Below are 23,434 nucleotides of genomic sequence, written 5' to 3'. Positions count from 1 at the left end.
GTTCAAATTGAACCACAGGATGGCAAAATTACAAAAACTGCTCCATGTTCTAACGTTCAATATTTGTTTGATTTGAAGTAATTATCTTGAATGGCCATGGCAGGGTTTTGAATGTAGATAACCATAGGGAACAAGAATGTTCAAAAAATCAGAAATTAATGTAGTTACCTGTAAATGAAGCTCTGGAGAACCTGTATTCGACACGAATGAATGATAACAATAATCGAAAAAATAAAATAAATAATAAAATTTAGTAAAAATAATAACAATTAAAATTTAAAATAAAAATAATAAAAAATACCTAATAAATATTGATAATAATTAAAAAATAATAAAATACCTAAAAAATAAAATTAAATAAAAATTAATTGAATAATAATAATAATCTATATTAATAAAAGAGTAAACCCTGACTCATTCATACATTCATTCATAATCAACGCACAGCCGAAACGGCTGGACTGATTTTGATGAAACTTCGAGAAAAGCTTCCTTTTGATTTGAATAGACCCGCAGCAGTTTTTGTAATTTTGCCATCCTGTGGTTCAATTTGAACCAAAGATACGCGGCGTAACAGATGTCATTCAAATTAAAAAAAAAAATCTGGTTTGAACATCACACGACTTTCTATTACGTTTACGAAATACGTATTTGGAAGGGAAAAAAATAATAAAAATCTCTCCAAGTCCCGAGCCTGAGCCGCCCACGGCGGCCAATTTTTGGTCGAAAATTTCCTATCTTAAAATACTCCCCCTGTAATTATTTATTTATTTATTTATTATAATTTTTATTGTACATGATATACAAAATGGTATGAGTACAACGACATGATTACAACGTCATGATCATTAAAAAGTGTCCAAAAATTGAACATTTTTTTTTTTAATCTTCGACCAAAAATTTATCTTAAAATACTCCCCGTGTGATAAGGAATCATAAAGTATGCACGTAGGCGAGGTAAATGTAATACCATCATAAATCTATCTTTTTCTCTATCAAAATTGAGAACTTATTTGGAGCACACTACTAAGGGTTAGGTGGTAGAGAACGCCTAAGGCGTTAACCTCGCCTAGTGGTTACCTTCCACTCAAGAGTCTATTATTATTATTATTAACTAAGGTGATGAACAATCAGAGTGATTTTGGATTTTGACTCGGAGAATCTATTATCCACCCGGACTAAACGATAATACAGTATTAAGGTGGCTACCCTCTCGTAACTTTTTAACGCTGGCCCCAACCAGGGGGGGGGCATCCCGGACTTTATTCTGAGTGAGTTCCCTAAACCACTATCAATAGAAATACTCATGTACTTCTCATCTGAGTTCTTCAGCGTTTTTATAATAAATCCCTGTTTTTCCCATCTAGGTTTATGAAGCGAAGAAAGAGGGAGCCATCCAAACATAATGTACCGGGTACCTCAGGCAATAACAACGGCTCCAATTCCACCAGCTCGGATGAAGGTAAGTTTTACAGGGTCTCTTAAAGGAAATGTAACAAATTCCAAGATTTGCTTTATTGGCTTAAAATTATTCATTAAATTTATTAGAGTGTGGGTCTCTTAAAGGAAATGTAACAAATTCCAAGATTTGCTTTATTGGCTTAAAATTATTCATTAAATTTATTAGAGTGTAGAAAGGATCTATTACCTGTAGCATCAGTGTTTGATAGCGAATATTTTTACTATTCAAAATCAAATTTGGAAAGGATCAATTACCTGTAACATCAGTGTTTGATAGCGAATATTTTTACTATTCAAAATCAAATTTGGAAAGGATCAATTACCTGTAGCATCAGTGTTTGATAGCTATGATACATAGGTAAATGTTCTATGTATTTGATTCCAGGTCGGCCTAGAAAACATCCCCTGAATACTCCCCTGGTTCCTAAGTCTGCTGTGAAGCCAATGAACAATCAGAGTGATTCTGACTCGGAGAGTCTATTATCTACCCGGACTAAACGGTAATACAGTACTAACTAAGGTATTACCTGTAGCATCAGTGTTTGATAGCGAATATTTTTACTATTCAAAATCAAATTTTTCCGAATCCCCGAGAGTTTCCGAACGAAAACCCGAATATCATCGACTCGCTCGCCTACTCGACTCTCGAGTGAGAAATCGGCGCGGTCAGCGCGGTGTAGGTAATTTCCAGGAATATATTCAACTCGATTAATTTCCACTCGAGTTACAACTCGAGTTGGAAAATAATCGAGTAGAAAATAATCGAGTTGAAAAATCTCACTCGAGTCCCATCACTAATATCTAGTCCTATCAATACGTTTAGAAACACTCTCGAATCTTTAATGTAATCTTTAATCTTTGTAATGTTTAATGTAATCTCGAATCTTATGTCTCTAGTTATACCTGTTTTTCGTCATTTTTTATTGTTTATTGTACATTGTGTCATTATTTGTAAATTGTATATAATGTGTATTAACAATACAATAAAAATCGAATTGAATTGAATTGATTATTTAAATAGGCCCATCAAGAACGGATTTTCCGAAACTCGCAGTGGTTTCCAAACTATGACCAACGAGCTGGGCCCGTCCCTCCGGGAATTTTTTAGCCCGTAGTTTATTCGATCGTGATGAAAGAAAATCAGTACCTATGTACCTACCTAATTTGTTTAATATTCAGTTTATTATTATTATTCTTGATTTGATTTTTCGATTTTACTTTCATGTAATGATTTAAAATCAAGACTAGAGCCCGTTCTCCCTTTATTCCCAATACAAGGTTTAAGTCACCCATCAATTTATTGGCCTTGCTCGCCGTAGCTTAACATAGGTGACGCTAAAACCGGTCTTAAAATAACGACTGAAGTGTTATCTAAAACTTTATCGCTTTGAGTTCATAGGTCGTCGCGACAAATTTCAAGATCAGACAGAACCCATTTGTGTGAGAAAATGTGAAAAGAGAGAGAGATTAGGTAATGAAAGAAGTTAGTAATATTGTGTTACTTAGGACCTTTAGGTAGTCTCTATACAAGGAAATTAAGGATAATTGACATTGTAAACAAGAAAAACAGAGAAAAGGATAAAAAGAAGGAATGTCATAAAGGAGAGAGAAACTGAGAGAAAGAGTAAGAGAGAGAGAGAGAGAGAGAGAGGGGGAGAGCGAGAGAGAGAGGGAGAGAGAGAGAGGGAGAGAGAGAGAGATTAGGTAATGAAAGAAGTTAGTAATATTGTGTTACTTAGGACCTTTAGGTAGTCTCTATACAAGGAAATTAAGGATAATTGACATTGTAAACAAGAAAAACAGAGAAAAGGATAAAAAGAAGGAATGTCATAAAGGAGAGAGAAACTGAGAGAAAGAGTAAGAGAGAGAGAGAGAGAGATTAGGTAATGAAAGAAGTTAGTAATATTGTGTTACTTAGGACCTTTAGGTAGTCTCTAATAGGCCCACCAAGAACGGATTTTCCGAAACTCGCAGTGGTTTCCAAACTATGACCAAAAAACTACTAAAAATCGTTCATAATCAACGCACAGCCGAAACGGCTGGACCGATTTTGATGAAACTTCGAGAATAGCTTCCTTTTGATTTGAATAGGCCCACTAAGAACGGATTTTCCGAAACTCGCAGTGGTTTCCAAACTATGACCAAAAAACTACTAAAAATCGTTCATAATCAACGCACAGCCGAAACGACTGTACCGATTTTGATGAAACTTCGAGAATAGCTTCCTTTTGATTTGAATAGGCCCACTAAGAACGGATTTTCCGAAACTTTTTCATCAAAATCGTTTCATCAAAATCAAACTCTTTTTTCTATACCCTCACATCAATATGTTGGCATATCCCCTCTCTATAAGATGCTGCTTACTCATGATAAATACCATAATGAAATAGATATATCTGACAATGACAATGACAATGACAATGACAATGACAATGACAATGACAATGACAATGACAATGACAATGACAATAATAGGACAATGACAATGACAATGACAATGACAATGACAATGACAATGACAATGACAATGACAATGACAATGACAATAATAGTAATAGTAATAATAATTAAAAAGTAAAATGAAAATTATTTTTATTTTTGTAGAGTAGAGTGAAAACTATCAATATTGTATTTCCATCTGTAGGTCAGGATCACTCCAACACAATAGACACAACACTGCCCAGCTCATCCAATCAGAACACGAACTCAACCGGGAAAAGTCGAGTCGGTCCGAATGCTAATGCCCCGCCCACTCGACTCACACCAAACAAACTGGATCGGGGTATGTCGGGTCCCATCGGGTATTTGAAATATTCCAGTTCAGAGGACGAAGACTCTACAAGTGAGAAGTCCCTATACTTCAGAGATATGATTGAGGAAAATAAAACCACGGAGGAGTATTTAGACGAGGTGAGATTTCAATTCAATGCAATGGAGCAGTTGCATTTGGGTAAAAATCATGTACTAAAGGTCGATTCCTTCGTAAAAAGTTGTTAAAAATCCGAATCTGAGGTCGAAATCGTGAAAAAGTAACTTTAAAAGGTCGAAATTTATATTTTTATTTGCCGTTCTAATAATAAAAAAAAGTTCAAAGAGTTGTGACGTTAAAGTTTACGAAATGCGCAGAAAGGCATATGCACAAACGCTGTCGCCTTTACAAGGAGATTCAAGTTTTCCGTTTCATTAGAACAAAAGAGGGTAGTTCGATTTGTGGATTTTCATATCTTTATTTTCACTCTAATATGGTTTAACTCTATAGGGGCTCTTTTTAAAACGTCTGGACGGTTTGTTCAATGTCGATGAAATACAACGAACATATTCAACACCTAGAGCACATTTGCTCCTTTAATTTTGGGTTCAATTGAGAACCGTGTGAAGTCACCCTTTACCTGACTGCGTTGTATAGTTGACTTGTGTAATTTCAGAACACGGGCGAGATTGTGACGCGTTCTCTATGTGAGAATGAATACCTGAGCAAACTCCTCAGCAAGAAGAACACAACATCGGAGATAGATGATATAGAACGAATCAATGAGCTACTCCTGAAAACTGAGAACATGCGAATGGACTCGAACATTATCAAAAAAATCATCGGGTGTTCTATACCGGAACCGAGTGAGCAAAGTGATGATGAACACAATGCTTACGATAGCGATGAAGACGAGAGAACAAGTGAGGAAGAAATGAGAGAGGTAAATACAAACCTTTAGTTCGTTTCACCAATAATTTGTTTGATTTTAATGAAATTTATCAGACTTTTCAACACAAAGTTTGGATGACTGAACCACTGATTCTCAACTATAAATATGTAAAACTATGTTTGTCCCATTTCATTATTTCTCTTTTGTTTTCCAGAAATACTTGGATATGTCGGATGATACAGCACCAACTGATCCACCTGTGTCCAATGATTCTGCAGTGCCACCTGTCTCTATCAATGACGTTAATAATGACACTGGAGTAACTCAAGTACAAAATAATATTCATAGTCCAAGGTAGTTTTCACTTTTCTCATTCTAAGCGGGAGGTTACAAATTCATCACCTCAGGTGCTAGTATCAATTCTGCACTATGATATTTTCTTTTACAAAATTTGTCAAGTTCAGTCGGTAACATTTGCTCATTAGACTGGTTGGTATCAAATGCTGGGAATTGACTATCAGGTCATTTTCCTAATTAGACTTGGGACGGGATCAGGGCTGTAGGGCCTTGTTTTGTAAGTTGTACAGTAATTGATTGTTTTTCAGTGCCAGTGAAGTACAGTTACCTGATGATAATGATAATGAAGCGAGGAACAATATTACAAGTATCACACCTGCACCCCATGTATCAATACAACTTACAGAAGACAAACAACCGGATAAGAGTGAAGGAATAGAGAACCAAGGTGATTTTACAATGATTTTTTTTATGGCATTTACCATCCATTACCGACCCATCTATCCCAGGGCCGTATTGAGGCACATCAGACCCCGCGTCTTGAGGACCTTGTTGACCTAGACAATAGGCCCACTAAGAACGGATTTTCCGAAACTCGCAGTGGTTTCCAAACTATGACCAAAAAATTACTAAAAATCGTTCATAATCAACCGGCACAGCCGAAACGGCTAGACCGATTTTGATGAAACTTCGAGAATAGCTTCTACAAGATACATCCACTGAGGGAAAGAGAGAGTGAGAGAAACTGAATAAAAGGGAAATATGGGGTATTGATGCTTTGTTTCTCCAAATAATTTATCAAGTCTTCCTCAAACTTATTTATTGTAATTTGCAACACAAATCCTTATTTATTCATCGATCCATTAAAATTTGAAATAATAAAATGACAAAATAATGGAACTTTATTTTCAATTTCAAATCTTTCCTGGCGTGGCGTTTCGGGACAATTGGAAGGCGCACAAACGTCAAGAGCTCGGCGCAACGTACATTTCAAAAGCTCGGGGAAAACATTGAATTTTTCCATTCACCGAAAGGTCTGCGCCAGAAGGAAAACACTACGGATCTCATCCTCCCTGTGGTTTTATGATATATTTCATACAGGATAGCTTCAACAGTAATCTCGTGTCAACTCTACAGGGTATTAAATCCGCCTTTTTATCATCATCATTATTATTATCTTGGAGGGAAAAAAATCATTATTATTACTATTAAGGGATAATGTCACTGTATAACTGCTATGGTCTTTAGTGATGGGGACTTTACCAACCATTCGGTAAAAAGCTACCAACCCACCTACTCACAAAAATCTCAACCAGCCTGAAATTATGAAATTTGAGGTCAAAAATAGATGAGTCAAAAAAGTCCTCTTTATTCATTTGCATTAATTTTGGATTTCGAATGAAAGTAGGTACCTAGATTTTAATTTATTTCTATCTACTCATCTACCTATATAGGTATACATGTACAACAATAATGATGATAGACACATGTTTGACCTTATTATTGATATACCTACACAAATAAATGATCAAAAAATTACTACTGAGTTCCTAGATTCCCTGGACTATTAACACTTCAATGGCTGAACTTAAGCATACCCTTCAAATAAACAGGGTGGTACACTAGATTAATACTTGGTTTCGTACCCACCTGACTCGTCTACAAAGCAAATCTATTATGCCCTTTCAGCAGTGTGTTGCACCTGGGATAATGGTTTCCCAATCACCCTGAACATTTTGAAGATTAATATCATCACAAAGGAATGTTACATCTAATCCTTGAGCTTCGTACACAAAGGCTGAACCATACACACCACCTATACAATATATTATGTAATTATATGCCATATACAGGGTGAACACGAAAAACGTTACCAATAGCCTAGGGTAGATTTCTGAGGTCATTTCCAACAAAACACATTCCATAACTTATTTTCGTATCTCGCTTAGTTTCCGAGATATTCGCCATTTTGTTTTTTCTTCAAAATACACAACCTTGCCTTGATAAACCGGTCAGAACTTTTTTTCTGTGCTCCATTTTTTTCTATGTTTAACTGAAAAAAAGGTCTGACCGGTTTATCAAGGGGAAAGGTCGTGTGTTTTAAAGGAAAAACAAAATGGCTAATATCTCGGAAACTAAGCAAGATAGGAAAAAAGTTATAGAATGTTTTTTGTTGGAAATGACCTCAGAAATCTACTTTTGGTAACGTTTTTCGTGTTCACCCTGTATAATCATAGATATATCTACAGAGCAAATTTGGAATATATTTAGAATTCAGACACATACAACTTGCCTAGGGCGTTGGTAAACAAGCAGTACAGAATTAGGTATACATTAATGAATGTGTGTATTTTTCAAAGATTTTCTTGGAAAGTCTGCTGAAAAATAGTCCCAGTACCTACAGACCCTACAGTTGTTAAGGAATTAAATTTAGAGAGAGAAAGAAAGAGGGAGAGAAAAAGAAGAAAGTAACGAAAGTGTACGAGGGTGGGCGAGACAAAGGAGAAAGCAGGAGAAGGAGATAGAGATAGATAGATAGATAGAAAGAGAAGGAGGAAGAGACAAACAGCTATAACGAAAGTGTGCGAGAGAGAGAAAAGATAAAACAAGAGATAGAGAGAATGAGAAAAGAGAAGGAGAGAGAGAGAAAAGAGAAGGAGGGAGAGGTAGATTTAGCCTTAAGGAGAGAAACGAAGTGTGACAAATGGAGATAGATTTCTAGATAAGATAAAGCCTTAAGGTAAAGGGGTCAATGCGTTTCAACTGTTTCAAAAGGGCTCATTTTCACCCAACGAAATAATTGACCTTCTCCATCTCACTTTTCGAACTTCTCCATCTCACTTCTCTCTCTCTCTCTCTCTATCCATCTATCTATGCCCTTACACTCTTCCTGTTCCATTTTCACTTTTCCTCTTCTCTCTTTTCTACACTTCCATTACCACTGTTCCCCTCTTCTTCACTTATCCACTCTTGATCCATCCATTTAAACTGGTCCCTCTTGGTACTTCCGGTTTTCTCTGCCTTTCAATTTCACTGTTCCTCTCCTTCCTTTCCACTAATCCTTTTTTCACTTTCTCCGTTCCGCTCTTTATTTGGTACCTACTGTTCCACAAATTCCATTCGTTCCTTTCTCCCAATTCCCATGTTGTCTGTCCATTTCTCTTTCTCCGTCCAATTCCACTGTTCCTCTTTCCGTTTCCACTGTTTCTCTCTCCATTTTCACTGTTCCTCTTTCCAATATTCCATTGTTTCCCTTTTTATTTCCACTGTTCCTCTCTCCATTTCCACTGTTCCTCTTTCCATTTCCCCTGTTCCTCTCTCGCCCATGTCCCATTCACATCCAGGCCCCTGTTTCGTCCCCTCCACACACCATTTTCTCCTACTTTTACACCTTGGCGTGGCGAGGCTGGCGTTACGATCAATGAAAAAGAGAGGCAAATGCTTCTACGTTTATTTTACGTTTTATTACTCGTCTCTACGCTGTGAGGGGATGGGGGATGCAAAGCAATGCATGGAAATTCCATTACTTCTATTTATAATTTATATTCATATAGGTACCGTTATCGTGAGGAAAATGAGTAGCTATGACATGTAAATGCGCATAGCGACCGGTGCCAGCATGGTAGGTAAACATTGGTTGTTAGGATTATTGTCCTATAGTGAATAGTGTAGAGTCCAAGCGAACCAACATTCCGCGTCAGCAGATATGAGTTCTGCTGATAACACGCTGCCTAAACCAGCAGCGATGCCCAACCTGCGGAACAATAACCTGCAGAACATCACGAACCGAGCACCAGCGGGGGGGTCTTCAGTCCCCACGGAGATAGGACTTAAAGAGACCCTAGGAAAGCTCGATGATTTGGAGAAAGTGGTGATAGAAATCAACAACTACGTTGGGAAAATGAGGGCATCCACAGGGAAAACAGAGCTAACAACTATGCTGGCCAGGGCTACAGAACTGGCAGCCTGTATCCCGGAGGTGGAACGCCACGTCAAGAAGCTAATGGAGGACAGCGAACCGAGAAATAGGAATTACAAGGAAGAAGATAGGAGCATGATTAGAGGACTGATTGAAGCCCACGGTCAGGACTCAGTAGAGGTAGAAGAGATAGTCAAAATGGTATGGCCGGAAACAGCTTATGAAAAAGTGAAAGTTATAAGAGGTAACCCACTCATGGCAGAAGATAAGGATAATCTTGCCCTAATCTTCTCTGACCAAGGAAAGGAAAATTCTGGGATTTTAGGAATCGCTTACAGATCCTGCGGTCAAATCGAAGAAATAATTACGGATAAGAAGCCAAAAGATGGATATCAACTGATCGAGAAGAAAATCTCTAACAAGATATACCATCGATACATGGCCACAGGAGGTGAAGACGGCAGCAACTTAATGAAAATGATAGAAGACATCAGGAGTAAGAATATCAAGATCCTAAACATGGCGGCAGCAGGAACAATCGACCACAACAAGCTGAGAAAACTAACAGAAATCAGTTTCTACGACAAGGACATCAAAATAAACCTGTATATACCCCCCCATGCAGGAAGACAGGGAGAGACAGGTAAGCCCGAAAGGAAGGTGGACTTTGATACTATCAAAATCAACAGCAAGATGTCATATGCTGAGATGGCGGGGAAAATTAGAGAGAGAGTAGACCCTGAAGCCCTCGGCATTGAAATCAGAGGCACTAGGAGGACGAATAAGGATGAACTAATTATCAGAACAGAAAAAGGGAAAGCAGATATACTCATAAGAGAAATCAAAGACAAAGTGCAGGGCGAAGAACTAGAAGCTGATGAAGTCTTTAACAAAAAGCCCATGATCATCACAGGTATAGAATCTATTGCGACCGAAGAAGACCTGAAACAAGGAATAACGAACGCACTGGAAAGCGCGAGCACAAACCCTAAGATAGAAGTAAAGAAAATTTACGATACAAAATTCGGTGACAAAAATGCTGAAATATGGATAGAAGAAGAACATGTTCAAACCCTAGAAAGGAGAGGCAAAATCAGAGTGGGGTGGAGCATCTGCTATATCAAAAGGAAAATCCGGGTAGACAGATGCTTAACCTGCCTGAAACTGGGGCACTCCACCCCCAAGTGCAGAGCCAAAAGGCAAGCTAAACTGTGCCTCAACTGCACCAAACAAGGACATGACATCAAAGATTGTAAGGAACCCCCATACTGCAACGAATGTGGAAAGAAAGGACACAGGCCGACATCAACAGCCTGTCCAAGTTTCAGGAGATGGACACTCTCTAGACGATGAAAATACTCCAAATAAACACAAACAGGTGCCGAAGAGCCCACGACCTGCTTTACAATGCGACACTAGAATGGGACATTGACCTATGCTTTATTAGCGAACCCAATATAACAATAACAGCGGAATGGGGAGGACACGAGTCTGCAAAAGTATGGAGAACCACCAAAAATACATATGTAGAAGAAATGGGATCAGGCAAAGGATTCACATGGGTTAAAATTCAGGACATACTACTCATGAGCGTGTATACATCAGGCAACGATCGGATCGAAGAAATGGACGCAACATTAAGAGAAATCAGCGCAACTCTCAGAACAAAAGGAAAAGATGCCATAATTGGAGGCGATTTCAACGCCAAGTCCCCTGAATGGGGAGAGACGAGACTTGATGGGAGGGGAAGAAAACTCTCGGAATGGATCGCCATGGAAAACCTTATCACACAAAACATTGGAAATACCCCCACCTTTAAAAGAAGAGATCAAGAGTCAATCATTGACCTCACTCTCAGCACAGAAGGGATTAGCGAACGTATAGTATCTTGGAAAGTCCTGGACGACCTAGAAAACGGCAGCGACCACCAATATATATATTTCGAAGTCAGACAACTAAGGACACCAGGGAACTCTAACAACACAGCCCCACTGGGCTGGAACATAAATACACTAAATTTAGAAACCCTGAGAAGGATCGTGAACAACGCAGCCAGGCAAACCCAGTTTGACGAATTTGACGAGGAAGACCTATCTCACCTAGCTAAAGAAATATGCCGAAAGGCCATGAAAAAGAAAAGCAATAAAGGAAGGAAATCCGCTTACTGGTGGAACGAGGATATAAGAGATAAAAGGCAACTCTGCACCCAAAAGAGAAGAACCTACACAAGGAACAGAAGAAGAACCGACGAGACAGATAGCATGCGAATGTACAACGAATACAGAGAAGCTAGAAAATCCCTAAATATTGAAATAGCTAAATCTAAGAAAAAAGGATGGTTGGACTTATGCGAAGAGCTAAAAAAGGACATTTGGGGCCTTGGATATAAAATAGTCCGAAGAAAAGTCGGGAAAAAACTTCCAATCTTACCCCCGGAAGTGAGGGAAACGGCAATTAACAAACTGTTCCCCACCCATCCCATCCAAGTTTGGGAGGAGAACACGACCCCCCGCCCCAGACTCGTGATCACCATAGACGAACTAGTTAACACAGCCCACAATATGAAGGCAAAAAAAGCCCCAGGCCCCGACGAAGTCCCACCCAAAATCATCAAAGAAATGGTAATGGAATCGCCAGACCTGTTCATCAAAGTACTGAACAAACTAATCAATGAAGAGGAATTTCCGGAACCCTGGAAAGAAGCAAGAGTCCTGCTCATAGAAAAACCAAAAAAACTGAACACAGACCCCAATTCATACAGACCCATCTGCCTACTTAACACCTTAGGTAAGCTGTATGAAGGAATCCTCAACACAAAACTGGTCAAAGAATTAGAGGACAAAAATCTTCTATCTCCGAGGCAATTTGGATTCAGAGCAGGGAGATCCACAGTCCATGCGATCAACGAAATCATCAAGATTGCCAAAGAAGAGATGGTATTACCATGTAGGAAGAGGAAATTATGTCTCATGATAACTCTAGACATTAAAAATGCGTTCAACTCGGCATCTTGGGCAGCAATCATAACAGAAATGATTAGACTAAACATAAATAACAGTCTAATAGAAACCATTAAATCATACCTTAGTAAGAGGAAATTGGTTGGGGAGAATTTCGACAAAAACATGACAGCAGGAGTCCCGCAGGGGTCGATCATAGGGCCTACGCTGTGGAACATACTCTATAATAGTGTGTTGGACATACCCGTCCCAGAAGACTCCACCCTTATTGCATATGCCGATGACTTGGCCGTTGTCATTAAAGCCAAAACGGAGGAGGAACTGGAGAGGAAATCAAACGAAATACTAGCAAAAATCAAACAATGGATGACCGAGAAACAACTAGAGATTGCCCCAACCAAATCTGAGGCAATCACCCTGATTGGGAAAAAACGTTGCAGACCTCTGAAGATAGAAATCGAAGGCCAGGCAATAGAAGAAAAACCATCCATAAAATACCTAGGTGTAATGCTGGACAAGAGCCTAAAATTCGGACCACATGTTGACTACGTGTCTGAAAGAGCGGCCAACTCAATGAGCTCCCTGGCAAGAATTATGCCAAGAGTCGGAGGAGCAGGAGAGGCCAAGAGACGAGTTCTACAGAACGCGGCTGAAAGTATTCTGCTATACGCGGCTCCAGTATGGGCAGATTGCCTAAAAATTAAAAAAAGAAGGGATAAACTCCTAAAAGCTCAGCGGATAGGAACTTTAAGGGTGACAAGTGCGTACAGAACCACATCAACGGAGGCTCTAACAGTCATAAGCGGAGTTATTCCTATAGACTTAATACTAGAAGAGAGAGCGATCACGTTCCAAAAATCCAAAGAGGACAAGGAGAGACAAAGAGAAAACACAATTCAGAAATGGCAAGCCAGATGGAGCGGATCAACCAAAGGAGCTTGGACGAGGAAACTGATTCCAGAAATCAAACCCTGGCTGGAAAGGAGACACGGAGAAGTTGGTTACTACATTACACAACTTCTCTCTGGACACGGCAACTTCCAATATTATAAACACAGATTCAAAATAAACGAAGACCCAATCTGTATGTACTGCTCCGACGAGGATACAGCGGAACACACACTCTTCCACTGTGTCCGCTGGGAAAGCGAAAGGGAACAGCTGGAACACCAAATCAACTCAAGCATAACTCCAGAAAACCTAACAGGTTTAATGCTGAGAGACCAATACAACTGGTCTAGAATTGAAAACTTCATGACACACATCATGAAGCACAAAGAGACAACGGAACGGCTTCTAGCTCAGAGAGAAGCGCACCCCACCTAGGGCCCCCACCTCACCTCCCCACCCGGAATGACAAGCACCCTGAACTCTATACACGCCATGTATATAGCGACATCAGACAGTGCACCTATAGGAACCTAACACCTATATATCAGAAATCAGAAATAAGGAAGCGCACCCCACCTAGGGCCCCCACCTCACCTCCCCACCCGGAATGACAAGCACCCTGAACTCTATACACGCCATGTATATAGCGATATCAGACAGTGCACCTATAGGAACCTAACACCTATATATCAGAAATCAGAAATAAATTTTATTTCCACTGTTCCTCTCTCCATTTCCACTGTTCCTCTTTCCATTTCCCCTGTTCCTCTCTCGCCCATGTCCCATTCACATCCAGGCCCCTATTTCGTCCCCTCCACACCATTTTCTCCTACTTTTACACCTTGGCGTGGCGAGGCTGGCGTTACGATCAATGAAAAAGAGAGGCAAATGCTTCTACGTTTATTTTACGTTTTATTACTCGTCTCTACGCTGTGAGGGGATGGGGGATGCAAAGCAATGCATGGAAATTCCATTACTTCTATATATAATTTATATTCATAGGTAGGTACCTACCGTTGTAAGACTTAGGAGTTGAGGAACCTTTTGGGTGAGGAAAAGGTAAAGATTCTACCCTGGTTAATGTTAATGTGCAATGAGATTATGAGATACAATAGAACCTCGATTATTTCAACCAATAGAGACCGGGGGCAGTTGAAATGATCACTTTCTATCATCTTTTTCCTCTGATAAGACAGGATATCCTTTGAAAGATAGAAAAAAACAACGGCTTTTGGAGTTGAAATAATTTATTGAAGTTGAAATGAATACGGTGTAATAACTTTTTTCCGCGGTTTTTCAAGGAGGAAGTCATGGGACAAGTCAAAATTGACCAATCAAATGCCTTAAGACTATGCTTAGCACGAACTTAAGAGCCAGCATTTTGTTCATAAATATGGGTGTTAGGAGTTGTTGAGGAACCTTTTGGATGAGGAAAAGGTAAAGATTCTACCCTGGTTAATGTTAATGTGCAATGAGATACAGTAGAACCTCGATTAATTCAACCAATTGGGACCGGGGGTAGTTGAAATTATCGAGGTTGCAATGATCACATTCTATGATCTTTTCCTCTGATAAGATAGGAGATCCTTTGAAAGATGGAAAAAAAACAACGGCTTTTGATGGAGTTGAAATAATTGAACTCGTCTCTACGCTGTGAGGGGATGGGGGATGCAAAGCAATGCATGGAAATTCCATTACTTCTATATATAATTTATATTCATAGGTACCGTTATAAGACTTAGGAGTTGAGGAGCCTTTTGGATGAGGAAAAGATTCTACCCTGGTTAATGTTAATGTGCAATGAGATACAATAGAACCTCGATTAATTCAACCAATTGGGACCGGGGGCAGTTGAAATGATCGAGGTTGAAATGATCACTTTCTATGATCTTTTCCTCTGATAAGATAGGATATCCTTTGAAAAATAGAAAAAAACAACGGCTTTTGTAGTTGAAATGAATACGGTGTAATAACTTTTTTCCGCGGTTTTTCAAGGAGGAAGTCATGTTAGGTAGGTACATAGGTATTCTTTAACCACGATCGAATAAACTACGGGCTAAAAAATTCCCGGAGGGACGGACCCAGCTTGTTTACTAAAAAGCCTGTTTAAATGGGAAAATCGAGCCTCTATAAGTGGGAGAGGTTGCCATTTTCCTAGGTCCGGAGCCTTCTGCGGACCTCTGTAAGTGGGAGTTAGTAGGAAAGCATAAGTAACCCTTGATGACAGATTCCTCTTCCTCCAAACCAATGTTTACATTTATCTCTAGTTATAAGTGGGAATAGGAAAATTGCAACCTCTCTAAGTGGGACACTTTTTAACTGGGAAACCTAGATTCCTCTTCCTCCAAACCAATGTTTACATTTATCTCTAGTTATAAGTGGGAATAGGAAAATTGCAACCTCTCTAAGTGGGACACTTACTGGGAAACCTAATATAAGTGGGAAAAAACTCCCGGTCCCTTGGATTCCCACTTGGACGGGTTCGATTGTAATAATAGACAAATCGCGAATCGTTCAGGCATGAATTTTGTTTCGATTGAACCGGTCCCTTGGATTCCCACTTAGACAGGTTCGATTGTAATAATAGACAAATCGCGAATCCGTTCAGGCATGAATTTTGTTTCGATTGATCAACAATTTATTTTGATTTAGAGGACGAAGAGGGGGAGTGGGGCCTGTTGGACGAAATTTTTTGTCGGCTGTTTTTGTTTCCTATAAGTTGCCTTTGGGCACATTCAAATCGATGATGAGTGATGTATCATGTAACCTATGTATAGGTATCGAGAACATTTTTAATCGCAATTTTTACATGCTTATGTTTGCATGAATGTATGGGTCAAATCTTGCAAACTAACTTTTGACTTTTGAGGCACTTTTACTAGACCGATTAACTTGAAACTTGAAAGTTATTGCACTTATAAGTAGCTTGAATAATATCACTTTTTTTATAACTAGGTGGCGGTAATGAGAAATTAAGAGAAAGTCACAAGAGATCTAATCAGGGCGTAGTGACAAAGGGCTTAAAACATTTACCTCCTTATACCAACAACAATAGTTGCAGAAAGAAAGTTGTGCAACAGCCCCATGATTTAGGGGGGAATGCTATCTTCATTTACATGTTGCATTCTTGTCTCATTAACCCATTTTAGTTCCAATGACCCGAACGTGAGAAAGAAAGGGAGGGAGGAATGGGAAAAGGAGGAGCAAAATGGGAGAGAGAAAAAAAAGATGCAGGAGGAGAGCATGAGATACAGAGAGAGAAGAGAAAGGAAAACACGGAGAGAGAAAAGGGAAAGAACACCCAACGAAAAAAAAAAAAAAAAAAAAAAAAAAAAAAAAAAAAAAAAAAACGGACCACGAAGCTGTTTATTTCTCCTTGCATCAGAGTTTGAGTGTCAATCCAATCGCATCTTGTACGGATTCATTCTCTGAGTGAGTTGAGCGGAGTGCATAGACTGCATAGAGTATATAAGGGGAAGTGTCAAATTCAAGACGCATAGAGTCTCCGCTTCACTCTGTTGTAGCTCTCTGAACCACTAATTTTAGGATCTAACGCATCTTGGCTCTCTATTTCAGTAAAATGTGAAGCTGATGACAAGGAGGAAGCAGAGGAAGAGAAAGTAGATGAAGAGTTGTGCAGTCTACTCAAGTTCAATAAACTCTGGACAGAGAGGTTCGGAGGAGAGGAAACAAGGGAGGAAGAGGAGGGGGAAAGTGATAGCTATGAAGAATATTCAGATGATGATGATGATGATGAAGAGGAGGAGGAGGAGGAAGAACACATCCCAGTGGAGACCATGGGTAAGTCAAAACCTACGAACTGAGTTCCCAGTGTCAAGTTGAGCGTTTTTTTCCTTAACTACTTACGTTTGTGCTTGTCCTCACGAGACTGAGTGCGCCCAAAAATACCCGCACGACGCGATCTTGCCTAACTTCAATGATAACTGCTATATTGTCTATGTAACTCGAAGTTTGTTTTGATTGATAAGGAGGGGGTTATCTGTTCATTTATTACTAATCATACCTTGTGTTATACCGCTCAGAACTCGTTCCCCTAGTTACTAGTTTGTTATTATTGAAATTCTGCCAGAGTGTTGGTTGGTATCAAATGCTGGGAATTGACTATCAGGTCATTTTCCTCTTCGTGTCCCAATATTTTGCGATGATGTTGTCTTGATCCGTGAGTTCTGGGCATGTCTGAAGGTGGTCTGCATTCATGACAGCTTGTTGAGTGCAGAGTGGACAGGTAGGGGATTCTCTGCAGCCTATCCGGTCGAGATGTTGGGCAAGACAATCATGACCTGTCATCAGGTGGAAGGTGGCGACCGCTGCTCTTCTAGGTGTCTGAGGTATGATTTCAGGTTTGTCAACTATGTCTTTCCATTTTTTCCCCAAACTTTCTCTTTTTAAAAATGCTTTATGTTTGTGACAGCTTTGTATTTTTATTAATCTCTTAACAGAATGGAAAGGGACGTTTCGCATAGGAGTGGCCAGAATTTTAATTTAGGAAAATTTGTCATTATGTATTAGAGTTTGGTGTTGATCACTAAAGCTCAGGCCGCATAATGTGTATATTCTTTGTTCTCAGATGTAAAACCTGAATCATTAAGTATTACCATTAACACGACTGATGTAGCAGATAGTAATGAATTGTGTGGAACTCTCAAGTCAGATAGGGAACAGCATGTAGAAGAGAAATCATTGGATGATGTGGTTATAGGTGAGTACCTGGGTTCGCATCCTAGTCATGCAGCTCTCTCTATTATAAACCAAGCCAGAACCAGAACTTTTTTTTAATATAAATAAACTCATTTATTTTATTTTTAAGTACAATAAAATTTACAGATCTTGTTCCTAGAACACCAATATAAGAATTTGAGTTCTTTTTACCAAGCATACATAAGGGTAGATTACATGATGACTTAATTTGGGGAATGTACCCTTTAAGGGTTTGTGCTAATTGTAGAATTACTATGGTTAATCCAGATGGATATGGCAGCAAGGAGTCATCAAAAAAGTAGGCTACGTTGCCAAACGTGTCAAAGGTTCAACGGTAGAATATCTTTAAAAGAGGAAGGTACGTTGCACAGTGCTTCCTCCCACAATGAAACTTTTTTTTATGCCGATGGTATTCAGTATTCGTAATGATTTATGTATTCCTAAAAAAGTAACGAAAAGATGATTTCTTACTAGAATTGAATAATAATAAATTGTTTATTATTATTTTATTTCATTTTTTGAACAAAGACCTTGTTTTGACTGCTCAAGTAAAGGGAACACAGGAACAACAATTATGTCTGCTATTAATAGCCCATAATTGGAAACTTACTGTGTACCATATTATATGAGAAATAAAGCTCCATAATAATAATAAATAATAGGTAATAATAATAAAAAAAAATAATAATAATAATAATAACAACAATAAAATATGAGGGAATGAATAAATAAACGAATTGATAGTTCAGTAAATCAATACTTCAGTAATGCGGCAATCAATACTTGAGATGAGTATTTCAGATGAGTGTCTTGTATTTCAGATACCTGGGTTCATATCCCATCACTACCGACGTCCTCCCAGTCTAGCACCTTCACTCCAGGAGGCTATCCAGCTGGAAGCTGTGAGTCATAATAGAAACACCATGGGATCTAGTAGAGAGGATAAGGAACAGGTAAGTAGTAGTGAAAGTGAAATCTTTTTAATCACACTGTAGATATCCTGGGTTCAATGTCTAGCAGATTTTCGGATTGAACTCAAGAGGGCAAGAAGCTACTTTTAATGTGTAGCGACCAGTGGCGGCATTACCAGTGTAGAAAGATATTTTTTTGTATTTACTGATACAACTTGGAAGATTACTCGAGTTTATATCCCTTAAGACTGAGTTTTCATTTTGACTAAGTTTTGAGATATTTTCTTAATAAAAGAATCAAGGTACTCTACTCTCAGCTCCTGATGCATAAGAGAAATTTTAGTTCTTCTGTCATAACAGCCAATTATTCTGAGAGCAATATTTTGTAAAACTTGTAATTTGTTTAAGTTAGTTTTTGACATAATATTGAACAGAGGACAGGCATATGTTATAATGGGTCGTAGACATGATTTGTACAAAATAAGTTTATTTTTTTATACTTAAAGGAACCAGAACTGAGGATGAACCAAGTAAATAGTCCAGGACACGAAGACGAAAATCGATATTTGCTGGACAGAAATAATGTAGTCTGCGGTTTTTTCCCCAAGAGGTAGGAGATAATGTCCTGAATGAGGGTTTCAAAAGTGCTAAAGATTTTAGTTTTTTTGCAAACATCTCGAAAACAGTTGGTTCTAGCGATAAAAGTATTCCGATCGAAATTGTTCAAAACAAAATTCTGTACAAATTGGTTCTTTCTATTTTGTCCTACAAACTACCGTTACGATACCAAAAGGGCGTAAGTTGCGTTATTGATTTTTTTTTTTTTTAATCAAAAGTTGTAAATCCTACCGAAAAATTAACAATCTCAAATTGTTTGACACACAATTCTCTACAAAATAAATTAATGTATGCACTATTGTCATAGCAGCAATCTTCTTGGAGTTACGAGTTCCAGACTCGGTGATTTCAAAACATTTTACCGTTTTATACAGACATCTGTTCTGCAAAAGTCTTCGTTTCCTGGACTAAAAGGGGTGTTGAACAATTCCAAGTTTTAATTTAACAATTTTGCCTTCTGTTTCTCGGATCCACCATTAATTTTCTAATGAGACAATCGGTTCTTCAGAGGTTCCGTAGAATAGGGCCATAGCCAGGATTTCGTCGAGGGGGGTCCCTAAATATGGCCCTGACAGAATGATTTCTCGTAAGACTTGGGCTCTGTAGTGTGTACTAGTTACGGCCCTGACAGAAAATAATTTCTCTTTAGTATGTTAGTAGGTATTTTGACACTGTTTCTATTGTTATATGCAGACTGGACAGACAAGGAGAATGAGGTGGAAGTAAGGAACGCTATGCAAATACTCCTCAGCGCAGCGGCACATAGTAATCCTGAACAATTCACCCTGGGCAAATACGAGGATAAGTCCTATGATAAATATGTGTGGCCTGGAACAGATAAGAGTAAGTCATTGAGCGAAAAAAGTAAAATATCTTCGTGATTTGGTGTCTCTGACATCTCTGTAACTTTGAGATTGTTTATATTGTTTGTCTTTGGTAGGTATATTTATATATTTTTTCCTTTAGTTTGTTTGTTCCACTTTAACCATCAGAAATTTTCTCAATGAATTTTGGGCCTGATTGCCTTTCGAACAAATTTTGACAAAAATTGACAACCATGTTTACTCCTAAAAGATACTGAATTTTGGGCTTGTGAGTGAATTGTAATATTGTGTTGTTATGCCTACAGTTCCAGACAGTGTGAAGATAACTTCAAAGCGCGTTCGTTCCTTATTGAACCTCATAGAAGTAGACTCGGATGGTTTGGTCCCTCACCCTGTGAAGATTTGTCACTCGTGTGGTCGTACGTGTTTCCGTACGGGTCCTCTCCTGGGTTGTGACTATTGTCCCCTCTACTATCATCTGGACTGTCTAGACCCTCCCCTCGCCTCCCCTCCCACACTCACATGGATGTGTCCTGCTCACCCCCAGCATATAGTGGATCAGATGTTAACACAAGGCGGTGTAGAAACTGAAACTCTGACCAACTTCAAACTAGATGATATCAACCCAAACAACTTCAAGGTAAATATATGTAATCTAACCATCATGAAACTGAAACTCTGACCAACTTCAAACTAGATGATATCAACCCAAACAACTTCAAGGTAAATATATGTAATCTAACCAGCATGAAACTGAAACTCTGACCAACTTCAAACTAGATGATATCAACCCAAACAACTTCAAGGTAAATATATGTAATCTAACCATCATGAAACCATCATGAAACTGAAACTCTGACAAACTTCAAACTAGATGATATCAACCCGAACAACTTCAAGGTAAATATAATTATGTAATCTAACCAGCATGAAACTGAAACTCTGACCAACTTCAAACTAGATGATATCAACCCGAACAACTTCAAGGTAAATATAAATACAGGGTGTTTAAATAAAAAGTTGCCACCTCTGAAATTCCGAGAACCTTTTGGATTTATTAAAAATGCCAGAACACCTACAGTAGCGCTCAGAAGTATTTTGACGATTCGTTTTTTCCAAATTTCTTCCATATTGATGAAAAATCACAATCTTCCTTATAGCCAGCTTATAATACACCTAAAGACATTTTATTGACGTGTGTCGAAATTTGGAACACTTCCACCTAACATATGTTTTCAGGGGAAAATAAGAAAGTGGAATATTCAAAAGTATTTTGACTCATTTAATTTTATTTTTCTTTTTTTATCCGCACATCATAACTTCTCCCGAATGACTAGCATTTGTTTGTAAAATAAACCCTTGACAACACTTACAGCTTTACAGCGAATCTCCATTGTATCCACCAACTTGAGAATACGCTCCGAAGGGATTCTCTCCCAAACATTCTTCAAAACCTCTTATCTTGGGTAGTTTTAATGCCTGATCCTACGATCTAACTGCACAGGATGTCTTACCAAGATGTAAAGAATATGACCTCAAGTGGTGGACTCAAAAAACAAGTTTCAGCACTGATAAGATCATCAAGAAGGTCTCGATTTGTACTGTTTGGAAGTCTGTAGCCGAGATCCAACGTGATTCAAAGGAGAATAAAGGCACGGATATTCATGTATCGCTACTCAAATGACTTCTACAATCCTTATTCTTACATGGATGTGGACTCACAAAGGAACTATTGATTGATATTCATGTATCGCTACTCAAATGACTTCTACAATCCTTATTCTTACATGGATGTGGACTCACAAAGGAACTATTGATTTTTTTTTAAGATACAGAGGGACAAAGTAGAGTAGGTATGCTCAACATAGAAATTCTCACCTGAAGAAAAATGGCCTAAACGTCTGTGGAGTGGCGAAAGTGAATCGGATCTTGTATGTTCGGATAAAATCATGTATGGGTAACATCCTGGTAGCCGGAAATTTGTTCTTATCGTACAACAACAAGTTCTTATCGTACAACAACATGGTGGAAACGTCATGGCCTGGATGAGTTTTTATCGCCCAGCTGAGGGGCCCCTTGTGAAGACTGATGGCACTATGGACAAATCCTTATACCAACATATTGTGAAGAAGCCTATACTACCTCATGGAAGAAAAAAAAATGACACATAGTCTGATTTTTCAACAATATAATTGCCCTAAACACAAATCCAAGCATCTGACTAACATCAAAAAACTATCAAAATGAAAGTTCTAGACCGGCCCAGTCAAAGTGCTGATCAGAACCCAATAGAATATCTTTGTGGGGAGCTAGAGGAGGTGTTACGATATCGGCCAGATATTATCTGACTGTAGGTTTTGGAAAATAAAGTCAGTCTGCTTTTGACAGCTCCAAAATATTTTTATTTTTATTTATTAAAGTGTTCTAACAGCTCCAAAATAATGTTGTTCCCAGTTTTCTTACTTTTCCCAATAGATTAAAACATGGTGTCAGGTGTGTCGACTTTCGAGTTTTAGTTTTATGTTTCCTTTGTGGATTAACTACAACAATATGAACCCTGATGATATAAAAGTGTTGATTCAGACAGAAGTAGGAAGATGCAAATTTTTTTTTAAAAAAAAAAAAAAAAAAAAAAAAAAATGAAAATAATAGTCAATGAGGCGGTGGATTTAATTTGAACACAAAGCCATTGAGCTCCTTTCATTTTATTTTATAAATTTGATTTCAGTTTCTCCAAAGTCTCCTTGCCTTGGAATCGCAACTTCTTCTACTTAGTTATGAAAACAAAACTTCACCTCTCTCGGTATCAGCACCTCTACCAATACCACCAGATGATATCAAGTCAACAGACCAAACAAAACATAAACCTAAAGAAAAAAGTTCAGCGAGTAATAGCTTACTGCCTGAAGTGATGGAGATGGTCCTGAGTTCATCAACCCCTGGTCAGGAGATGGTCCTGAGTTCATCAACCCCTGGTCAGGAGATGGTCCTGAGTTCATCAACTCCTGGTCAGGAGACAGAGGATAAATTGGATTCCTACTTCCGGTTTGGTGAGGATTTTGTAACGCCTGCCGTACCTGTATCTAACCATCATGAAACTGAAACTCTGACCAACTTCAAAATAGATGATATCAACCCAAACAACTTCAAGGTAAATATATGTAATCTAACCATCATGAAACTGAAACTCTGA

General features: G+C 38.5%; 1 protein-coding gene across 1 annotated transcript; it reads left to right on the top strand.

Annotated features, from left to right (window-relative positions):
• Positions 1-1,055: 1,055 nt before the first annotated feature.
• On the top strand, positions 1,056-23,434 carry LOC103508527. Its single transcript, XM_008473083.3, has 12 exons — positions 1,056-1,462; positions 4,106-4,371; positions 4,887-5,153; positions 5,317-5,456; positions 5,708-5,847; positions 16,746-16,970; positions 17,758-17,889; positions 20,111-20,260; positions 20,547-20,881; positions 20,988-21,047; positions 21,169-21,228; positions 22,970-23,434. The coding sequence occupies exons 1-12, from the start codon at positions 1,372-1,374 to the stop codon at positions 23,432-23,434; spliced, it is 2,331 nt and encodes a 776-aa protein (XP_008471305.1). The 5' UTR covers positions 1,056-1,371.

Source organism: Diaphorina citri, unplaced genomic scaffold, assembly GCF_000475195.1.
Source record: "Diaphorina citri unplaced genomic scaffold, Diaci psyllid genome assembly version 1.1 scaffold406, whole genome shotgun sequence".
NCBI lineage: Eukaryota > Metazoa > Arthropoda > Insecta > Hemiptera > Psyllidae > Diaphorina > Diaphorina citri.
Note: the sequence above shows the minus strand (reverse complement) of the source record. Positions and strands in the feature narration are given on the sequence as shown.